Source organism: Acomys russatus, chromosome X (assembly GCF_903995435.1).
Source record: "Acomys russatus chromosome X, mAcoRus1.1, whole genome shotgun sequence".
In the NCBI taxonomy this organism is placed as follows: Eukaryota; Metazoa; Chordata; class Mammalia; order Rodentia; family Muridae; genus Acomys; species Acomys russatus.
The window spans coordinates 103,234,899-103,259,156 of NC_067169.1; the positions used below are offsets into that span (position 1 = coordinate 103,234,899).

General features: G+C 39.5%; 1 protein-coding gene across 3 annotated transcripts in view; it reads right to left on the minus strand.

Annotated features, from left to right (window-relative positions):
• Enox2 (ecto-NOX disulfide-thiol exchanger 2) overlaps positions 1–24,258 on the minus strand; it is a 309,518-nt gene that overhangs the window by 32,381 nt on the left and 252,879 nt on the right. For all 3 annotated transcript variants that reach the window (XM_051142397.1, XM_051142394.1, XM_051142396.1), the window contains 4 exons: positions 19,269–19,475; positions 12,835–13,068; positions 10,429–10,641; positions 7,690–7,796 (listed from right to left, as the gene is read on the minus strand). In XM_051142397.1, the coding sequence (XP_050998354.1) occupies positions 7,690–7,796; positions 10,429–10,641; positions 12,835–13,068; positions 19,269–19,475 (761 nt within the window). The remainder of the gene's footprint in view (positions 1–7,689; positions 7,797–10,428; positions 10,642–12,834; positions 13,069–19,268; positions 19,476–24,258) is intronic.

Genomic DNA, 24,258 nt, shown 5'->3' on the forward strand with positions numbered 1-24,258 from the left:
CAATAGATAGAAACCTCTAGCTTGAATACGAACATTAAATTGATCATTTAAATAAAAGTATACTAGGTCAAAATTTTGGAAGACCATATCAGAGTCCACAATTTTTACACTGTAATATTCATATCTAGTATAACCACCAAAATCACTGGGCATCTTTGGAATTAGGTAGAGACTACATTTTCCAGAAAAAGAACAATAGAGTCCAACCTTGAAATAATCCGGGTATGATACTCAGCAAACAAAGAATCAAAGTAGCTATTTAACTATCCTGTTGGCCTAAAGAAATCATGTTCATATTGAATAAAAAGATAGGGAATCTCATCAGGATGTTAGAGACTTCAAATAATCACCACAGATTCATTTAGCTTAAAATAAAAGAGGACAGAAATTCTTCTGTCTGGAAATAATGAACTAAGAGGCAAAAAGTTCCTTAATTTTCAACATTAAACAAAAATTCTTATTGTATACCTTTAAGTTGTTGTTGTCACTTTCTTCCACGTATTTTTGTTTAGTAAAAATTTTAACAAAATGATTTTCAACATCTAGTGATAGAGTTCAATCAGCAGAACAAAATTTTAATCAAGAAATAATGTGAAGATTTTTTTTTTTACCACAAGAGTGGGATGAGGAATTGATTAGGTGATAAAAGTCACTCCACAAAGTAAGAAAACAGCAGATGCAAGAACAGCTAGCATAACTAAGATGTAACATGAACAAGAAACACACACACACATGCATATATATGTGTGCACACTCACACCCACATGCTCATACTAACCCAGGCTAAGTAGTTCCTGTTCAACACTACATTTCTATGACTCACAAAGTTGAGTTACCAGAAATGGGTTGAAATTCACTGTGGAGATTTTTTCCAGAAACCCAACTTCTGGGTGTGAGGAAAGCTCTTCAGAGAAAGATGCCTATAAGCCCATTTGAGGGACTTATAGGGTACTGACAGAATAATGCATACACACCACCCTATCTAAAGAATGAGATGGATACAACACAGCCTTAGGAAATTGTGGGATTGAATATAAAGTTGAAACCTACATGTGCCTGTAATTCCAGAAAGAGAGTTAGGACAGAAGAAATAGTGGCTGATGCATTCTTACATTTGACTAAGGGTATTAATCCACTTATCCAAGGAGCCTAGTGAACCCAAGACAGGACCTATGTAAATAAAAGTGTGTCTAGGAACATCATAGTCCAGACAGAAAATTAAAGACAGTGAAAAACTCTTAAAAGGAGCGAGAGGACAAAACTACAGTATACAGAGAGGAAAAGCAAGAGTGAAACAATTGCATGAAACTTTGTGGCGAAATTAAAATATCTACTTATTTGGAATTTTACCTTTGTAGAAAATTTCAAGAATGAAGATAAAATAAGTATGTTTTCTGATATAAATAAATGTAACAAGTCCTCATCAAAAGAGTTATAGCTTTTCCCGGCTGAAAGGAAGCTGGGGAAGCCATGATGATCATTAGAAATGGTCAAACGCACATTGGAAAAAGACTCTTTAAAAATTTTAAAAGGAGGGGCTATGGAAATGGCTCAGTTAGAGATGTGCTTGCCATGCAAATGTGAGGACTTGAGTTAGATACTCAGGGCCCAGGTAAAAATCCTGGTACAGTGTGTAGTCCCAGTGCTAGGGAGGTGGAGGAAGGAGGATTCTGTGACTTGCTGGCTAGGCAGTCTAGCTGAATCAGCAAGCTCCAGGTTCAGTGAGACACTCTCAAAAAATAAAGTGCAGAAACAATTGAGAAAGACATCCCACATGGTCCTTGGGCCTTTGAGTACACACACACACACACACACACACACACACACACACACCTACAAATACATATACACATATACTAAACAATAGGAAGAAGAGCTATGCATTTTGCAGCATCTTGCAATCACATAAGACACCATTGGATTGTTATTAATTTCCTAGGTTCTAAGCTGGGGATGCCCTACCTAGGTTAACTCCTACTGGGTTTTAATACAGGAAACATCCAAAGTTGTCTGATAAACTTATCCCATTTATAAAAAGTATGCTTATTTCAAATGGATTTCTTCTGTCTGTCTCTTTCTTTCTCCTCTCCCATTCCCTCTTTTTTTGAGACAAGGTTTCTCTGGGTATCCCTGGCTGCCTTAGAGCTCACTTTGTAGACCAGGCTGGCTTCAAACTTAAGAGATCCACCTGACTCTGCCTCCTGAGTGCTAGGATTAAAGGTGTGTGCTACCATGTCTGACCTTCAAATGCATTTACTGATAACACTATAGTCACTGTCCTAATGTTCTCATTTTTATTCCTTTACCAGGAAAACTAATTTCTAGTTCCAGTTAAGTTTTCATTAACACTAAATGAAGGACTCTTTAAAAAGTGAGCTATTTAGTATCATCACTGATTGTTAAGAAGTAGCAGAAAAATCAGATGCTAGCATAGTACCTCCCATGTAGCAGGGACTTTATTTAAAACAGCAGAACATAATGACTTGCTTGTGATAAATGAACTTTAAAGGGCTGTGTCATAAAAAATGTGCTATGTCTTATTCAGATGCATTGCATAGAGGGCAGGAAGGGAAGGGAATTTCTCATTCCTGTGACTGCACTCTATCTCATGAGATTTAGTTTCAATTTTCATCAGAGCTGTTACTAGAAGGTGATCGTAACAAAGTTTGACACACTGGCAAATGCAAATATTGTACAGTTTACTGTATCATGAAAACCTGTGGCTTTCTAGATTTCTAACAAAAATGTAGGCTGTCACAGGGTATAATCAGAGATCAACTCTCAACTCATACGTCACTAACACTGATAAAGTTATTATGTTTCTCAAGAGAGTAAATTGTGTTCATTGTAGGGAAATATCCCAGGGCAGCAAGATCTTAAAACTAAGACCTGTCCTGCAGCTTCACGGCATGTACAAAGCATCTTTTTGCCTTAACTATAGATCTTTCACAGTTTCAAATGCCCTTAGAACTATTACATATTTAGGGGCAATTTTTACCTAAATTCTTCAAAATACCTCAGGGACAAGAATCACCAGTTATTTTTGCTAATAATAAAATGAGAATAAAAAAAAAACCCAGGGGAAGTGTTTTCTAAGTTAATTAGTGGACTGCTCTATACACTATTAAATTCCTTAGCTACAAAAACCCAAGGCTTATACCCAATACTAACTCACACAAGTGGAGCAAAAGCAAAGAGAACAGCAGAGGCTATGGGGTATTGTATTACAGGAAATGTAGAAGGACCATTTGGTAAATGACAATACTTCTAAGAAAAGTAAGATTTTGTTAATTCTTGGAAAACCTTAGCATTAAAGAACTTTGTACTTCTTTTCTGCATTGTCTGGTTAGATCAGAAAATCTTAGAGAAGCAAACTCTTACAAAGACTTTCAGAGTAAAAGACTGTTAGGTGGCATGTACCCCAAAAGGCGTTCTAAATAGCTTAGGGCTAGGTGCAGGTAGGGAGTGGATTCTTAGCCACTGAAGTACAAACATCAAAAGTAATAGCTGCCTCTCAGATTTGCTCCGTTTCTTACTGTGACATCTCGATACGGTACTGCAACCAAAATATGGTAATGACATGCAAAAACATTTTCAGTAATTTGCATGTGTTAATCACTACATGAAATCTACTGAGATATGTCACTGACAGAATACTTCTTAAAAAATAAGTGGCCCCAAATTTCCTATGGCATCCTTTGGCCTACTGTGAACATGTGGTACATCTCATTTCAACAATGAACAGGTAGTGATTTCTGAAATGGCACTGTAGTGGCTCTGAGAATACCCTAATGGTGGCAGCCTTTTCTGAAACTTAGAAATTCACACTGCTTCACAATGTAGGACAAAATCCATTTTCAGATAGAATGAAACAAACCAGAGACAGAAGTAAATGCATGCAAAGAATCACTTTGTACCAGTTGACATCTTTGATTTATTACAAAGTAAGCAAATCATAAATCATTATACATTAATTATTTAACCATAGTTTCACAAAATTTTATGTGGACTAAAATTGATCTTACTCATGTTTTATGATAGGAACACGATTTCCAGAATATCAACACTCCTTATTAAATGTGTAACAAGATCCTACTAACCTATATATTTTTCAACATTAACAAGAAACATGGTAGGAAAGGAGTCATAAGGGAATGGAAAAGAACAGAGGCTAGGGAAATAAGTAGCTCGTACACTCACATAACAATTTGGTTCTCAGATATCATTTAATAAAATGAAGCAGCTCACAAACACAGCTTTGTCTCTTGTATGGTAAATAATGGAAATACAAATTAGGTTGATGCAAAGATAGGTTAGCAGCTTTTGGATGGCTGAAGGCCAACAGCCAGTCTTAATGCAAGTGAGTACTAATACAAGGGTGCCCAGATGACTTCATTATCCACCTGCAAACAGTTCTTCAGTGTATGAAATGGAAGTAAATAAAAGGTTATTTTGTCAATTACAATCACTAAAGTCCCTTTCTCTCAGCTCAGTGGTGTAAAACTTTCTATGAGGAAGGATGCAAGAGACTATTGTGTCAATGTTTATGGCTGTGATTCTATTTTTTATACATTACCAAGGTGTAGTACCTAGTGTAGGCCAGTGTGAAAGAAACACAGATTTTCAGATAATTCTGTGACAAAGAGTCCCTGTAGTGTATACAAATGTGACTGTAGGCATCAACTTGGAGTAAGAGGAGGGGATTCAGCCTTCTCTTAGCATCTCTTCCAGAGTCATTACTAGCAGCCTCACAGACATATAACCAGAAAAGTAAAGCAATTAAAAGGACTCATTATGAAACTAGTCATCTTGGCATAGTATACCATAGGTCTTCCAAGATGTGTCTTTTTCTAAGTTCATGCTCTACCTGTCACTCAGCAGATAAGAATACTGGTAGGGGCATGGCAGTTAAACAAGGAATGGGTACCTTCTGACTCAAGGCTTCCACCAGCTGATGGTAAGAGGTTGTCAAAACTTCTAACTTGATGAAACACCTAAGTTCTGAGTTGTTCTCTGATTTTCAGTGGGATGCTAAAAAGCACCCACATCTTTTTGTTTGTTTGTTTTCGAGACAGGGTTTCTCTGTGCAGCCTTGGCTGTCCTAGACTTGCTTTGTAGACCAGGCTGGCCTCGAACTCACATCAATCTGCTTGCCTCTGCCTCCCGAGTGCTGGGATTAAAGGCGGCATCCATATCTTAAGAGGACACTTTCCCATATATCTTATGAGTCTTCTCAGTGGTCTGGTATTGGTGGAGAATTTGCAGAGTTGAGAGAAAAAACAAAAACAGTAGGGAAATCAAACTGCAGTTCATGAGACAACAATATAAAATGGAAGAACTCTTTGGATTTAGGGAAGGCAAGCTCAGAGGAAGGCCATGTGATTTGTCTCACTGTTGAATGTAAAACCAGATGAAAGTCATGAGCGTGCTATGTATCACTGTCAGTAGTAATTTTAGTTACCAAGATTGAGGAAGGTAGGCTTGGATTTAATCGAATCAAATACACAGGGAAAAAATTGGCCAATAAGGCAGAGATTACAACTGTAGCTCTTGGCAAATCAAGCTGCTGGTGTATCTTATCACCATCACGGTGCTGAGGCTTTACAATAATACTGTATAATGGGGTCTATGATGCTCAATTCTCCATAGCTGTGGAAAAATGTCCAGCTCACTACAATAGCTATCTTTACTATGGCCCTAATTTAAGTATAAAGCATATATTCCCTAGGTAGCCATGCTTGGTATATATAGAGCCTTGATAAAGAATTGGTGGGGAAATTCTTTGAGACCAGGGTTTACTATATAGTTTGGCACTGAATGAATGCATGATCCTCCTGCCTCACCCTGCTCTGATTACAAGTGTGTACTCTGGGGAATATTTTATTGCCACATAGTTAACAAAACAAGTGTTGCCTCAGAAAGTCAGTCTCTTCCTTCTATGCACTGGCAGGGCGTTCCTTAAAATTTTGCACAAGTTAGACCATCAAATCTCTAGAAGGGTTGCAGGATTACTTGTATCAAAGGGAAGGAAGCTATTTAATACAGAGTAAGAATTACTAATCTACCAAATCTCCAATCTAAAACCTTTCCAAAATTGAAAATATTTGGGTAACAAATGATGCTAGTAATCTAAAATTAATGAAGGCATTGTTAGCTTTGTGTAATTCTGTATACTCACTGGACAGATGTCATCAAAAGATTTCTCACTGACTCCCAGTTCTCTCTGCTGAGCTAGAAGTGAGATTGTACAGACTACAAGTTTAGGGCCAGGAGTATTTTCCCTTAAAAAGTTATCAAGGGTTTAAGCTGTTCCCATACAAACTGTCTTAGCTGCCCACAGAAGGCCAGAGTGGAGTGAATATCGCCTTCACTTCAAAGGATAGGAAACCGAGTCTCACAGAGTCCTGACGACTTGCTCAAAATGACATACAAGTCTATAGCCGAGATCAGAGGACAGTAATGTCTACTTTACTTCCTACTTGTGAAATCATTTAACAATTTGCATTTCAGTTTTATTACATGTAAAACATGGATTCTACACTTACTCATTATTCCCTCATTGAGTTGTTAATAATACACTGAAATAACACCAGGTACATTTTCAAACTGCTTATACATTTCTTAAACATTTAATCTTATAAAATTGGTTTCATTATTATCATCATTACCAATTAACAGGGAAAGAAATAGGGACCAAGATATGCTGAATAACTTGCTCAGTCCACAAAGCTACAAATGGAACAAAAGCTGATATCTGATTTCTTGTTGGACACTCAGTTTATACTGGTCTGCACTACACATGGAATGTAAGGCTTCTGAAGGCAAGATAACCAGTTCAAAGTTGGGAAAATGTCTGTCTAATGTATAAGGGCCTGAGTTTAATTACTAGCATGGCAAAAGAGAAACAGGAACATGAGAATTTGACCTATGGATATAATAAATTTGTTACCAGAATGGCCAAATGAACCATAAATGAAGTCGAAAAAGTTTCTATTTATATAGACAAAAATATCAGGCCCCAGGAAGGACACTTCCTGTAGGTACAGAAGAACTTGGGGGAACTTAGCAAACACAAGCCTTCCACATGCTTCCCATCCAGATTCAGGCTATTGAACCAATCATATTACACACATTAGAGTGTTATGCTAAAGATTTACTTGAACAAAACTGGAAGGCTGTGTGTCGACCTTGATGTGAACTCGCAGCCCTCTCTTTCCTTTAAATCTTCCAGCTATACAGACAGCCAAACAGATTTGATAAAAGAAGCTCAGAAATTTCCTTGATTCAACATAGCAGCAGACAGCATGTAGCCTCGACTGTCAAGCACTCTAATAAATGGAAGACAGCCCTGACGCTACTGACACTAGAAGCACAGGTCAGTAATTATTACTGTACCCAAGACTAGCTAGTATAGAGAAGTAAAACTTACAATTATCCCAGCACATTTTCACTACTAAGATATCTAGGTAGCAGGATGCATTTAAGACAACATGTGCACATTTATTACCCCTTTGACAGCAGGTGGTTTTGATGTTGACAGGGTATAGACTACATTTCAGTGTTTCATTAGGGCCTTGTTGTGACCATGGGAGCTTAGCACTATTTAATTCTGGTTAAACTCCAAATCAATAACTTGTTAAGGAAGAAAACTGTCCCCATGAGGAGCAACCAGAGTAGAAAGTTACCAACCTCAGCTTGTTTGCACCAAACACTGATGTTTTTACGTTGGGCTTTTGTGAAGTGGTCCCATGCCTTCTGTTTGGAAGCGGAATGGTACACAGCTACTATCTGCTCAACTGCAGTATCAAATCGGCAGTCAGATCAGGCCAAATCATCATCCAGGGACGGAAAGTGAGAGAAAAAAAAAGAGATACATGAGGATTGTTTTGTCAAGTCGTTATGACACAAACCAGGCTGTGGCTGTACTTGGAGGTGGCTACATGCGCTGAGGTACTGTATTGGTTTCTTTTCTCGTGGCTGGGCTAAAATTCTGACAAGAAGCAAAGCAAGCAAGGAAGGAAGGGTCTCTTCTGCCTCAAAGTTTAAGAAGGGATACAGTTACTTATGGCATGGAAAGCATGGTGGAAGGAGTGTGAGGTACCCAGTGTATGTATGTCAAGAAGCCCAGAGCAAACAGGAAATGGGGCAGGACTCTAAAACTTCACAGCTACTCTCAGTGACCTTCTGCCTCCAGGGAGTCTTGATCTCCTTAAAGTTCCACAACTTTCAACGTAGCACCAAGTAGTTCAAGAGCATGAGCCTATGGGGGCAGTGCACACTCAAATCAGAATGGCTACTATGATTTTAAAAGAGACTCAAGGAAAGAGACATCAATATACATTAAGAAGAATCTCCCAGTTTGGGCTGAGATGCTGAACAAAGTTTTTAATACAAAAACTTTATATTCATTTAGGCAAAGAAAAGGTCAAGAGTCAAAAATAAATGTATTTTAGGCTCCATATTTGTATCTACTTGAGTGCTACTAAGTTTGCATAGCATAGAAGCAAACTATACTATCAACTACACTACTGGGTCTTTCTATTTAATTTATTTAGTATTATTTTAAATTAATTTGTAGATAATATATAAAACAATGGGTTTCATTACATCATTTTATACATATATGATTCATATTCACTGTCTCATTTTATTAAGTAGCCATATGAAATAAGCTGGAGTGCTAAACTTTAAGGAATATATGTTTCCATCACTTTAAGGTATGCTTAACCAGAAATCTAAATCTAAATATAAAACAATAGCATCTAGGTTATGTACACCTACATAGGCTTGTTGACTAGAGAAAAATCTATGAGACAAATCTTTGTGAATGTAGTCCTAGAGAATATCTTTCAAGATCCCTTAGAATATTAAAAGTGGAAATACACACAAATATTTGTGGGGTTTCCATTAATCATTTCAAGAGAAAACTTATAAACTCTCTGTCTCTGTCTCTCTATAGTGCTCTCTCTCTCTCTCTCTCTCTGTATGTGTGTGTGTGTGTGTGTGTGTGCGCGCGCGTGCGCGCATGTGTGCACGTGCAATCCCCACCCACACAGGACAGAGGACAGCCTTCGGGAGCCAGTCTTTTCACCCCACCATGTTGGTTCTGTGGATTGAACTTCAATTGTTACACTTGGAGGCATCCACTTTAACCTGCTGAGCCATCTCTCTGGCTCAAGTGAAGTGAAGCTGGGATATGAAAAAGAAAGGCAGGAGAAGAACCTTTGTTTTTCACAGAAAGAAAATCCAGAGATAGGATTTTTTCTTTACAGTCATGTCTTCATTGTGTTCTAACAATTTACGGGTTCTCCCAACTCTTGCTGCTTTCTTTTTCTACTTATTCTTAAGTCCTGAAGATAGGTACCTTCCCCTCTTGGATTTTATGTCCATATATACTTCCAAAATATGGTTGGAAATGGCAGAACTCCTTAATCCCACTTATGTATGAGTCAAGTATGGAGGAAAAAGTAGAGGAAGAGTGGACCATAATTGCTTAAAAGCAAAATCATAAAACTGCCCTGATTCTTAAGTTGAATATAGTTCCTTATTGAAAAGATGTGATCATATAATTCTGTTACATGGTAAACAGACAAACAAACAAACATTGCTTGAGAATTTATCTGATGTATCTGATTTAAGAGAACTTGGGGAGATCTGAAGTGATCTAACTGAAGAATGGCCATTTCAGTGGCTTTCACCAGCTCTATGCTGCCTATCATATCTAGTGAAGATAATGGAAGAAAGAAAACTAAATTGAAATTATAGAAGTAGCAAATTTATTTTCTCATGCAATCATCTTGGGAAAATATAATCGTATTTATTACTACAAGTTCCTGAAAGCATATTACATGAGGATAATCATGCAAATCTGAAGAAATGCAGCTATAAAGTCTTATCATACTCCAACGTCAGTAATAAAATATCTAATCCTCCACTGAGGACCAGCGTTGTGAAAGGATGTGGCTCATCTCTATCCCAGTGCTTCTGCAAAGCTGAAGAAACTAAAGCAGAGAAAATGGAGACATGGGATGCTAACACATGGCCTCTGATTAGAGCTTTTCAAGTTGTCCATAGAAAGCAGTGGTTCTCAACCTGTGGGTCACAACCCCCTTGATGGCGGCACTTCTGATATCCTGCATATCATATATTTACACTGAGATTCATAACAGCAGCAAAGCTTCAGTAATGAAGTAGCAACAAAAATGATTTTATGGTTGGGGTTGGCACATGAAGAGCTCTATTAAAGGGTCACAGCATTAGGAAGGCTGAGAACCACTGCCATACGGAGAGCCTACAAGGTAGTTAGGAAGGTCATCTTGCTTGGCACTTGAAAAAGATAGCTCTGTAGGCCTGGGATCCTGTGTAGGGGAAGTGGTGCTTAAGTGAAGGCTCTCTCAGCCTTCCAGCAGAACTATAACTTCCACTTACATTGAAGGAGAATTCCAGAAAGGGCCTGCTTGAACTTCTCTTTTGCTTCTTCCATCTCTTTCTCATGGGCAGCTTTCTCGTTCACCAGGCGGCGGACGTGGCTGTTGGCTGACTGGATCATGGAATAGAAGTGGTTGGCACTGCGGCGGTTTACCTCTCCCCTCTCTATCCATGTGAGCAAGGTCTGCACAGCTTCTGAGAATTTGGAATCATCTGAAACAAAAAGTTGATTTTTGAAAACTTGTGATAATGAGCAAATCTCATTCTATTTTCCCAATATGAGGTCTTCATGGCTCTTTGGCAGTGATAGTTATATGAATTAATGAAGGTAAGGAACCTCACTTGTGCACATGCGCACACAGGCAGCACATGGGAAGAAGAAATAAGGAAAGGCCAGGCAGACTGGTTATGGCTAATGAAGAGCTTCAAAAAGAGGAGGGTTTCTTTCTTTCAAAAAGTTTCTGGGGCTGTAAGTATGTGTGAGGCCCTAGTTTCCATTCCCAGTATGCATGCACATGCGCACACAGAGAGAGAGAAGAGGGGAGCGAGAGAGGGGGAGGAGTGAGAGAGAGGGGGGGTTGATTAGCAACGAGGGAACTTTACCATTCTATAACCTTGCATTTTAATAATGTAAAACCAATGAGAATGTTGCATTTAAGTTCGGTATGTCAGTACCTTTACCCTGAATCCATGGGATTATACCTAAGCAAAGAGCTCAGTGGGTAGTTCTTTATGGACAAGCATTTCTATTTTCAACCCTTTAGGATATTACTCTGCAATCCAAGCAGTTCCTTTTATTTTCCTATGTCCTCTCTCCTTTTATCTCTTGCATACAAGTAGATTTCTGCAGTTCGCCAGGAGCCATTCTGTAATGTTAACAAAGCACAGATCTTCCAAACCTTCCAGGCCAGCCAGCTTCCCGAGCCTCACTTATTCTGTTCTTACAGATTTGTGAGACTGACTCTAGCATTTGATTGAAGCTGCATTCTAGAGCTTCACATTCCTCTCTGGCTAGAAGCTCTTAGTCAAGCCTATAGATCTAGCTCTGTAATTTTTCTTTTTGCACTGCCCCCTGCCCCCTCCTGCCCCGCCCCCACGCTCAGTGCAGAGACAATGGTAGATGACTCCTCCCCACGCAGCAGCTTCTTGTTTCATTACTTGGATATGGTATTTTATGTTAATGTGGCTTGCCCTTCTCCTGAGGGCTGTGCAACCAGCAAATTCTTTTTTTTTTTTTTTTAAATGTAAAGTGTCTTGTTTTGGTGTCATGTGAATAGACAAGTCTTGGAGCTGGCATCTTACCAGCGGGAAAGCTTCTCCAGTGTTTCAAAGTGTACCCTTATTTCTGTTCAGTTCGGAACACTAGGCGTTCTGTTTTTCCATTGCAGAAAGTCAAAATCAATCCAAAGAGATTTCTTAAATGTGATGTAAACAAGTTTGGCAAGTGAGACCTATTTATCTAGAAAGTGGAATTAGTGGGATCTTGCTGAAAGGAGAGCACAGAAGCAGGGCAAATTCATACCATTAGAGCTAGGTCAGTGTCACCAGTAAGATCAATGGGACAGCAGCATTCATTCAATAAAATCAACTGTACTTAGAAAACGAGAGACTGGATTTTAAGACAAGAGAGCAGGCAAGGTGATTAGTGTCAAATTAGCAATGTGGCTCTAAGAACCAAGCACAACAGGAATCAAAACGAGTGAAAAAGGAGTTTGGCTTAGCTTTGGAGAATACCTTGGCCTTTAACGACTATAAAGACTTCTTTTCATGGGTAGTAGCTAAGTCTTCAGGGTAATCAATTCATACACATTGTGAGTAATTTCTGGCCCTCCATTTTGCTATCTTTGTTTCTTGTTTATTTAGTTTGACATAGGATTCATTCTGTAACCCAGGCTTTCGTTCACTTCTTGATGATCCTCCTGCCACTGCCTCCAGAGTTTTGGGATTACAAGCACGCTCCACTATACTGGCTCATTTTGCCATCTTTAAAATGGGAACTTCATTGGAATGTCACAGGGCCATATCCAGTTCTATCATGCTGATGTACTCACTGGTTGAAAATTAAAATCTCACTTGTACTCACTAAGAAAGGGGGCACATGTAGGTTCTAAACCATCACACCTAAAATTTTCTAGTGTGGTAAGTGGGAAAATATTTCTTCTTAGTTGTCTAATGTCTGTATAGAAAAGTGGCAACTTTTGAGACAATGAGGGAACTGAGACATAGGTGGGATGGACAAACTTCCTGGTTCTGAAGTTACTGGTATTACCAGCAAGCCTCCAACACAAGAAATGCTAGGATCTATTAGTCAGAAATTGAAAGAGTAACTGGCAACAGCAATCACATTTATTATAATTCCCCAAGAAAAGAGATCATTTAATCATGGGGCTTGTGTATTGTCTATACCTTTTAGTTTTTCAGCAACAAGGCTGCATTCATGATCTGAATAGTGGACCACTGGGGGTGGGGATGGTGGATGCAGTCTTTCTTCTTCCATCCGTCTACGGTGCCGCTCCTCTCTTGCTAGCATACGCTGTTTACACTCCCACTCATATAAGTCATCCCGAGCCTGGGCAAAGTCAACATGGAGACGGCCTGTGTCCTTCTTGTCAGTACTAGAGCCCAGGCGAATTCGGTAACCTAAATTAAAGGGGCAGTGGGGCAAGGGAGAAGAGACTAGTCAGCCAACAACCACATGTACTTTTCCAAGTTCAGTGTCTTAGCAATGGCTTCAGTAGTCCTAAGTGATCACGTAACAGCAAATTCTCTCCCAGTGTTATCAAGATGACTCATCAAGACTTAGATTAACATCTCATTTTGTAATGTACACCGTAGTGGTAAGTTGTCACATGGTCATTTGAACTTACTGAGAAGACAGATCTGTAAATGGGGTTGCCTCTCCTCCCCCCATTTTCAGATCCAACTCTTTGTGTCTCAAAGTGTCTACCGAAGCTTCTTGTCTGGGTCTGGGTTTCCCGCTTCTACTTTGTGACAGGGAGAAGGAAAGAACTCCCAAAGAGTAAAAAACACTATACTCTTGAGAGCAGCTAGAAGGTAAATAATTTCTAACAGATGTTACTATTATTTATCCCATGACATAAAGATATCTACAGTGGGAAAGATCCAGATGTTTAGCCATAGAAAGTTAGTTTAATTGGGAACTCAAATTGAGTGGTTGAATTTCCCCAGTTGGTTTCTGATGGATGCTGTGAGAGCCCAATTTGATAATGCTATCTCTATCTGTTGCCTTAAAAAATAACCAAAACAAACAAAACCCAACTGACCCACTGACCAACCAAAAGCAACAACAAAACAGACTTGGAAGCCTCCTTCAAGGGAATAAATATTCTGCTCTACCTAGGAATCTTGTTTGGGAACTTCAGCTGGTTGTCTTCTCAGGGCTTCCGTAGTCTGTGTCTGCTGGATGCTGGAAAACCTCCATTTTTACCATGTTACCTTTGTGCTACTATTCTTTTACTTGGAGTCCTTATCTAAGGGGACACTCTGCTCTGCCTGGGACTCTCTCAATCAGTAATTGCTGGTGAGTGCCTCAATGGAGCTTCCCTAGTGGATTTCTGGTGGATAGTTTGAGTACGCAATTTGATATTTTGTTCTATCTTTTTTTTAACTTTGGTTTATCATATACTTAATAAACACATTCATTGAAAATGGAAAGTATAGCTATAACAGATCATTCTCCGCACCATGCAGAACACACCTTTAACAACAGTTTTCTATTCTGTGGGGTTGGATGATCTTGTTTTTAGGGTCCCATTTCTCTACTTTGATACCCAACATAACATCAAGAATGAACACTGGGGCTCAGGATATGGCTCAGTGAATAACACACCTGTTACATAACTACAAGAAACTGATTTAAAACCCCCAGAATCCTCATAAAAGCCAGGCATGGTAGCAAATGTCTGTAATCCTAACACTCTTATGGTGAGATAAGCGAAGCAGACAGGAGAATCCTGAGGAGCTCAAGCGCAAGCTAGCAAGGCATTACAACAGTGAACAAGAGACCCTGTCTCAAATGAGATGGAAGACAAGGACTGACATACATGCTCACATTCATACACACAAGCATACTTATACATACATGCACACACATATCATACATTTGCATATAAACACAAGAGTAAGAAAAAAACATCATCAATGAAAGACTGGGCCTTATATTGTACCAAGGGCTGGGAAGAAAGGAATGGCATTTCCCAACTATGGTGTTTTTGGATAATTTCAAGAATGTAAACCACACCATTCCATAGAATTCTGGTTAAATATAAATACATTAGCTTATAAATGAACTTTTAAAAATTGTTTCCTAGATGTAGTTGGGAGCTCTGGATTACTTTCTTTTCTGAGGGGGGAATTAAATAGATGGGGAGGCATGATACATATTTTAGAATACTAAAAAATGTTGAAATAATTAGAACAGTCATGTAGAACTTCGATTTAGAAAGACAGGATCAACTTCCTACTTCTCCTTTTTGTGCCAGTTACATTGGCCTAAGCAAAGTTTCTTGACAAACAAGATATTGTTATGTACATTTTGTGTTTATATATGTGAATATGTGTATATATATATATATTCATCTCATTTCATTCTCAGCACAGACTATAAGGGCAAACATTTACCAAAGAGAAAAATAAACATCAGAGAAGGCAGAGAGGTTAAGAAGTATGTCCTATGTGGGAAGGGTGGGGTGCAGGGGTTAGGGCAACTGGCAGAGGCAGTACTTGAATCCACTGGGGATGTTAGATGTGCAAAGCTACTAAGTTTTCTTGTCTTCTTCTGAGCAATGTTCAATACAGATTTTGTTCCTGGATAATTTAATTTAGCATATGAAAAAAATATACATATATTTAGCACACGAAACAATGGTGTTTTGATACTGGACAGTGCTGACAGTGAACAGTGCAAGACAATCAAATGAGGTGGTCCCTGTGATTGCTCCAGGCTACTGTCTAGACAAGGTTGCCAGGCCTTAGTACAGAATGGGAAGCTCAGACACAGCCTGCTGCTCTTCCCTGGGATTTTGTGAAGACTACAGTAGACAGAGTTCATGATGCAGAATATCAGAAGGAAGGAATCTGCACAGGGGAAGAGCTGGAGAGAGCTGCAGGAGAGCTCTACAGAGGCTGCCACAACAATTTACTGGGATATTGATGTCTGTACACATAAGTGGAAACCATTGGAGTATTCGATGTTGGAATCTCTGGAGCTCACACATGTCTGGAAATAGCTCCATTTCCCACCTAACAGAGGACAAAAACTCATACATAACAGAGACCAGGCAATCAGAAAGGCTTTACCTTACTAGTGAAGGAAAATTAGCGCTAGCTTGCTTTTGTCCTGCTGAAGAACCATTGAAAGGATAATGATTTCCCAAGTTTCATTCTTTTATCTCAGAATAAAGCTCAAGAGCATTATTTATAAGAATAAAAGCAATGTGTATCTCCACTAATTGGCTATCCAGCACCAAACGGTCAGCCCTGAAAACATACATATAAGTAACATACACACTGAGCAGGCTGTATTTAGAAAGTAATTATGTATACATATATGCATGCAACTGCAATTAATGAATTTGAAAGAGAGTGAAGAGATTTATATGTGATGCTTTGGAGAAAAGAAAGGGGGAAAGAATGTAATTATATTATAATCTCAAAAACAAAATAAATAATAAAAATGATCTTTCTCAAACAAACAAAAAAAGCATTTTTTTTTCCTTTTCTGACAGGTTCTTGCTATGTAGCCCAGGCTGGGTTGAGACTCACGATCCTTTCTCCTTAGCTTCCTGAATGCTAAGGGTCATTATTTCTGAAACATACAAATTCTGAAAAGAGGTCATCCAAAACTGACTTGTGCTATCAAAAACATTAGAGGAAATTCAAGCACTGGGGAAATGACAGCAAATGGAAACCTGGATCTCTGCAAGGGAAAGAAGAGCATATATAATGCATAGTTCCACTTCCAGAAGTCCCAAGAAATGCCTAGTAATCTGATAAAGAATGCATGAGTGACTGCTCGACAATGAGACAAGAGGGAAGAGAGAATTACAAAAGAGGGACAAGGGGAGCTTTAGGGAATGGGTAGTATATTAATTTCTTTAATGGTTGGCAATGGTTTCATATCTCTATCATGTATCACATACTATATAATTGTATTTTGAATTACGTTTATCAGTTACCATAGCTTATGTTTCTTTTACTGTTTTAACAGATAATGTGGTGCTATAAAGGGTTCCACATATTTCTTTTAGTCAAAAAACAATAACAAACACATTTTATCAACAAACTTGTTTTAGACCCTTTACAGTTTGGTAGTGTACTTGCATACCCATTTCTTTTACTGATCACCTAAGCCATTAGGAAAGTGGAGCTGCAAATGAATTACACAAGAGATGAGACTATGAAAACCCTACAGGGTTATGTAGACCCAAAGGAGCTTCCACTCCAGCAAAAATGATTCTTCCTGAATTCCTCCAACATCGTTTATAGTGCATTTTGTTTCTTTTTGCCACTTTCTTTTATAATTTACAACAAAAGAAAAATCCCAGTCAAGAGATTTGTGGCACCTGTGACCTTCCCAGGAGACTGCTCAAATTTAAAGGGCAAAATTTAGTTATTTTCACAACACTGGTTGCCAGTCATCTTTTGTTTGGCAGCCCTGTGGATGTTTGTAGGAGGTGACTGTAAACAGAGAATGGATTTCATGTTAGGAATGGGTGCCTTCCGAATAGTATGCTTTATTTTATGTCTAACTATTTAAGGGTTTTGAAACCTTTACATTCTTATTAAAATAGTCTATTGTGGACAGCTCTGCTATGGTTGCTAAGTGCAGTCTAATCTGTAGTAGTTAGATTCTGTAGCATGTAGCACCTGTCATAAGAGCATTCTGCATTGAACAGTCCCTTTTTTCCCCATTCTACTAGCCTATTTTGCAAATTCTCATTACCTTTTCCCTGGCCTATTACAGCAGGTTTAAAACTGACCTCCTCTCCTCTTTTCCCTTCTTCCCTCTAATCCATTCTTACACAGAAATGTCAGATTAATCTTTCAGAGACAGTTTTTTTTGTTCAAAATTGTCTTCTCTACTCCTTATTACTTGGGGTGTAAAAACTCAGTTGATAAACCTTTCAATGTATGCTAACAACTTACGTTTTTCAATCCACTCTCATGTCTGCCTAGTATTCAAGCCAGCACTTGTGGATTCTTGCATGTTTGCCAGAGGTTTACATTTTTATAATTTTGCTCATATTTTTCCAGTGCTGTCTTAGTTACTTTTCTCTTGATGTGAAAAGACATAACAACCAAGAAAACTTCTACAACAAAGAGTTTATTGTGGCTTACAATTTCAGATTGAGTTCCTGACCATCACTGGGGGTGGTGTGGGGCACATGGCAGCAGGCAGGCATGGCACTGGAGTAGCAGCTGAGAACTTACATCCTTATACATAAGTAGGAGGCAGGCAGAGCTAACTGGGAAGGTCATGGGCTGTTCAAACCTCAAAACTGGATCTCAGTTACACACCTCCTCCAAAAGGCCATACCTCCAAATCCACCAACTGGGGGCCAAGTATTTAAACATATGAGCCTCTGGGGGGCAATCTCATTCAAGCCACCACAACTGTTGACAAGAAAATGCTTTCTCTTTGTCAAAGACATGGTGCAACAGCAACCTTTCTGTGCCTGTCAGATGACTCAGTGGGTAAAGGCACTTGTTGCCAAGCCTAAGGACCTGAGTTTGATCCCTGGAAATTCAGGTGGGTAGAAGGAGAGAACTGGGTCCTGTAAATTGTAATCTGACCTTGATCTCCAATTGCAGGCCATAGCAAACACACACACACACACACACACACACACACACACACACACACACACACACACACAATGCATGCACACAACCCACAGACAAATGTAATATATAATTTAAAAAGTGACCTTTCTGGATATTCCTGGTAAGATTTAGAAATATTCATATTCTTTCCATCCCTCTTTCACTCCCTTTTCCATTATTTTTCCCTTCTCTATGGTGTTCGTTCCTGTCAGTCATCATTATTAGCAGTGAGTGTGCTTTATCAGATGGACACAGAAGCATGCATTCTACAACAGTGTAATAGACATCACATTAGAATAAAGTACCAACTGCCATGGGAGCAGAAAAGGGTGCTTAAACTATCTTGGGATAGATGGGATAGATCCATTAGAGAAAGCCTTCCAGCAAGTTTATACTGGAACTGTAGGAGCTGTAACATTAGGGAGGGAGGGAGGGAGGGGGGAGGGAGAGGGAGAGGGAGAGAGACACAGAGAGAGAGACAAAGAGAGAGAGAGACAGAGAGACAGAGACAGACAGACAGAGAAAGACAGACAGAGGGAGAGAGAGAGAGAGAGAGAGAGAGAGAGAGAGAGAGAGAGAGAGAGAGAGAGAGAGAGAGAGAGAGAGAATATGTGTGTTTGAGTGTTGCATTGGCATGGACAACATAATTACAGCAGAGTGATAGACATAAAACATTGCGGCATATTCTGGAACCTAGAATTTATTGTGTATTTGGGACATGAGTGCAGGAAGAATTGGGACATGACACTGAGAGACAAGGCTTATCCTCTACATCTTTAATGCCACATGTAAAATCGAGAGTTGTTTTACAGCCAGTTTAAAACTTCTGATAGCTTTAAGGAGGAAGGCTGGAGAGGAGGTAACAAGCCTTTTCCAATTTTAAGGCAGAAGGAGTCACTTTTAGCTTAACACACTGCTATTAATGACCCAAATACTCTGGTCTCAAGTCTCTGCATTGTGCCCTGTGAGCACAATCACTGCATACCAACACTTACCAGATAGATAAAGGGCTTTGTCCACCATGTACTCCTCAGCAAAGCGAATGTGACAGAAGTTCTTTTTGCTCTTCCGGATAGCAATGATCTCTCCACACTGCTCAAACACTTCCACAATGATCTGCTCTGTCCCATTTTCAGGCAGGCCACCAACAAACACTGTCTTACATCCTGGGGGTCTCTCTCGTGTTGCAGGTGGGGGCAGATCTAAATTTAAAGGCAAAAGCATCTGAAATAAAAATATTTGTTTGGGACAGACCTCTTCGGAAGCTGGCTTTTTTCAGAGATAGTTCTATTACCCCCCCCCCCCATCCTCCCAAACTTTAGCCTCTATGGTGCTTGTCTCTGCTCTATGAAAAATGTATTGCATCAGCCTAAAAAGCATTTATCCAATGATTTGCTGACTGTGATGAAGAGCCATTCCGTATGCCCGTCCCATCTAGAAATCTTTAGTTTCAATCCTTACTTTTGCTGTGATACGCCAATAATTTTTTTTTGGGGGTCATTTGTATTAAGAACAGTAAGCAGGAGAAATCTCACTTAGTTGAATTAATTACATTCAGGAATCTGTACACCACAATCCCTGATAGTCTGCTGAGCTCAGATGGCAGTTACTACATTTTATTTATGTTTATTAAGCTAATTTGACAGAGGGTGAATATTTACAAAAGCATTTATAGCTGTTAGAATGGCTTGGATAAACAAATTAGAGTACAAGGTATTCGTTTTTTATTTTTACAGATTTTTTTTTTTAGAAATATAAGTACAAATAAGCTTTTCCTGTAATTTCTTATTGGAATAGTGAGGACCAAAGCTACTCTTGCAGCATTTAAAGGGGCATAAGACAGCTCGGAAAAGCATTAAGTGAGATAAATCTTGCCATAGAGAGTCATTAAAAATCTCCCTAATGAAATGATTCTCCCTCTGCTTAAAAATGCTTTCCTCATCGTATACACAAAGGCGGTTGGCTCTGTCAGCTCCTTGTTACTCTTTTTATGTGTCAAAGCATTTTAAAGTGAAAACCTACAGTTGAAAACCCAACAAAACAAAGCATCCTGGCCATGTTTCTTTTCTTCCTGTTCTGGTGTTGGTTTGTGTCTGCAAGGATTTATTTTGTGTAATTCTTTCTTTCCATTTACCTCTCAACAATTCTCTCAGCGCAGGATCTGGAGAGCTCAGCAATCAGGGATTACAGCTCCCCTGTGAAACTAAATGAGTGTCACTCACAGACAAGGATGAAGCGTGTCTACCTGAGCCTTATCCAAGTTGGCACGCAGATGATTTGGGAGCTTCCTTGACTAGCAGTATCCCCCTTGTGCTGCTGCTGCATATCTTCCTAGGGTGGCGGAGAGGATGGGTTTTTTCATGATGACATTTCCCACTTAGTTGATAAAGAGGAGGAAGGGAGAACTTATAAATAGCTAAGTTTTGAAGTCTGTAATTCTAAGAACTCACTATTTTAATATTTGCTTGTGTGTTTCATATGAGAGGTTCAGAGGGAAAGAGAACATTATCGAGTGAGCAGGAGTCTCGACTATCTTACTCTTGGCTACTGAGTGAGGTTGTCATTTAGCAGAAAGGTAAGAAAGGGGTTGAGAATTGCTTTAGGTTTAAGCTTTTGAGTTTTTAACAACTGGAAGATGGTGTCACCATCATAATTTCAGTTGTTCTTTTTTATTTCCCCTCCATTTATTTATGTATTTAATCTCTTTATATCACAATTCCCTCCCATCCCCCCCACCCCCTCCTTCCAGAGAAGGAGAGGACACCAATTGGTACCAATCCACCCTGGTATCTCAAGTCACTGCAGGACTAAGTACATCCTCTCCTACCAGGGAGTAAAAAGGCAGCCAAGCTAGGGGAAAGTGACCTAGTGGTAGGTAGCAGATTCAGAGACAGGTGCTACTCCTATTGTTAGAGAAACCACATGGTGACCAAACTGCACATTTGCTACATATGTATAGGGAGTCTAGGTTCTGTCCATGTGGTACATTTACACAATGGAATACAATTCAGCTATTAAAAACATGGAAATCATGAAATTTACAGGCAAACGGATGGAACTAGAAAAGATCATCCTAGCAGGCTACCAGGACGAGACTTGATAGCTTATGACCATATAGTGGGGAGGAGGTCCCCCTCAGTCTTAGACCTAGGGGAGGGGAATAGGGTGAAAGCAGGAGGGAGGGAGGAATGGGAGGATACAAGTGATGGGATAATAATTGAGCTGTAATCTGAAAAAATTAATTAAATAATAATAAAAAATTAATTTACAAAAGATCATCCTGAGTGTGGTAACCCACACCCAGAAAGATACACTTGGCATGTACTCACTTATACATGGACATTAGCTATATGGTACAGGATAACTATACTACAATCCACAGACCTAAAGAAGTCAAGGGGAGCCCAAGGGAAGATGCTGAATCTCACTCAGAACAGGAAATACAATAGACATCTGAAGTAGATGGAGGGAGTGAACCATGTGAGAGATAGTGTGGGGAAGATAACAAGAGTGGGGATCAGATGGGCAGAGAGAGAGGAGGAGGGTGGGTGAAAAGAACTTGGGGAGAGAACAGAAATGGGGGGCTCTCTGGGACAGGGGATGCTCCTAGGAGTCTATGGGGGTGGCCCTAGCTGAGACTCCAAGCAACAGGTGTTAAGGAGAATTAAAGTAGCCACCTTCTTTAGCCAGGTGGTCTCCCAGCAGAGGGAGGGGAACATCAACCCACACATAAAACCTTTGACCCAAAATGTGTCATCTACAAGAAGTCTAGGGGCAAAGATGGAACAGAGATCGAGAGACTGGCAAACCAGTGACTGGCCTGACCCACATCACTGGAGAGGGTAAATTACTATCACTATTAGTGATACTCTGTTATGCTTGCAGACAGGAGTCTAGCATAACTGTATTCTGAGAGGCCTTGCACGGAAGCTGATGGAGACAGATGCAGAGACCCAAGGCTAAGCAACAGGCTGAGCTTGGGGAGTCTTGTGGAAGAGTGGGAGGAAGGATAGAGGGAGCCGAAGGGGTCAAGGACAGCACAAGAAGACCTATAGAGTAATCTAACCTTGGCCCACAGGGGCTCAGAGAGACTGAACCACCAACCAAAGAATTTCAGTTATTCTTAACTCTGCTAGCATGAAAGAATCAACTTGGGAGTTAAGCAAATAATGTCTGACCCCACACCAATAAGGTTGACTTAATTAGTTCAGGGTATAGTCTGTTTTGTTTTGTTTTAGCTTATTGGGCTAAAACCTAAGATGTGTAGGTAGAGTTAAAAGCCAATGAGCATTCTGAACTTGTGATATTACAGAGGAAAATTCTTGGCTAAATGAAGTGTCTCATTCAAGGACATCACATTAAAGACATCTTAAGCTTGGAACGGGAAGACCTGCATTTAAAGCTTACTCAATACCTGGGTGACCATGGAGAAGTTACGCAGCCTGTGAAAACGTCTGCTTTCAATCGTTTAAAAAGGAAGGCCATTCTCTCCCTTAAATAACTTTCATCTTGTATGATTATTGATAGTACATTATCCAGATTGGATATTGTATGGACCCTAGCACGTCTTGGCTTCCTAATAAACAGGAGCCATTACAATGCTAATATTTATTAAACTTAGGTCTCCTGACTCCAATGCTGGGGCTTTTTAATACCCTACCACACGTATGGAGTGTTAGCAAGGGCTTGAATACGTATAGTGAGAATTTTGAATTTTGGTTTCTTTAAAACACACAGAAATATTGTTTGGTTTTGTTTTAATCCCAGGTGTGGGGATATGAGGCTGCTTCACAGCAGCTGACTATGATTTGCCTCATGCTCTAACAGAGGTGTACTTTTGCCAGCTGCAGATAGTTTCTGTGATTGTGTGACCTTTGAAATTCTAGGGACTTTTCAGATGGTAGGTAAATGCTAGGGCCTGGGAGGCAGGGTGGGTTGCTGGTTGGATGCTGTTGGTTGCAGTTTGTTAAGTAGTCATGCACAAGAAATGAGAAGAGGAAGAGATCAGCTACCCTGAAGGTGTGCCCTCAAACTTGCCCCAAGGAACCTGGTGCCCCTAAGCAGCATGAAGTGGTCTCATGGTGCTGTTCCCCGTTTCTCTTTATCTGGTGTTAGGAGGTTAAATGGGTGGAGAAGGTTGGAAGACAAAGGAACTAATGAAGTAGCAAAGACCGTTTACAGACTTGTGAAATACAAGCCCCCCTGATTTACACAGATAAATGTGAGCTTGGGGAATTATGGTCATGAAGATGCATGTAGCTTTGACCACAGAATGCAACTCAGCCACTGTATATACAAGCAATGAATTTTCAAAACCATCTGTTTAGATAGAGTTATTTCCAAACTAAAAACCTTAGGATAATATCCTATTTTAGAATAAAAAAGGTTTTTGGAACTTACTGTTAAAGGAGCTGCATGGTAAATAATATTTTTGGAGCAAATATCACCTTCATTACATGACTTGAATTTACTTTATGCCCACTGACAGATGAAGGGATACTCTGGAAGTTATATATAATACCCAGAATGTAACTGTTCCTCTCCAGATAACATTTGTGAGGTTTACCATTTTGGGATGAAGCTATTACTCAGGTGCTGTGATTCTTCTATGGTAACGTCTGTTAAGTAATGGAGCATAAAATCCACTAAGAAGAATGTGAAGAATGCCAGGGATGTATGTATCTATTTTTCTTAAATAAATAGCACAATCTCTTTGATAGCATTTGCTGAGATTTGAGTGTGTGCCTGTAAGCAGGGCAAAGGCTGTACTGTCTTCATTAATGGATATTATCTGTTCTTTAATTAACAGTTCAATGCTTTTGTTGTCTAGGCCCGGTTTCCTAATTCCATTCCACAGCAAGGAGAACTCCATAAGAGAACAAATTTAAACTCTACCTATTCATCAGGGAACGTGCTAGGCCCTGTAGTGTCTAAATTATCATTCTGTATGGAGACAAAGAAAAGTTTGTATAAGGATTCCAAATA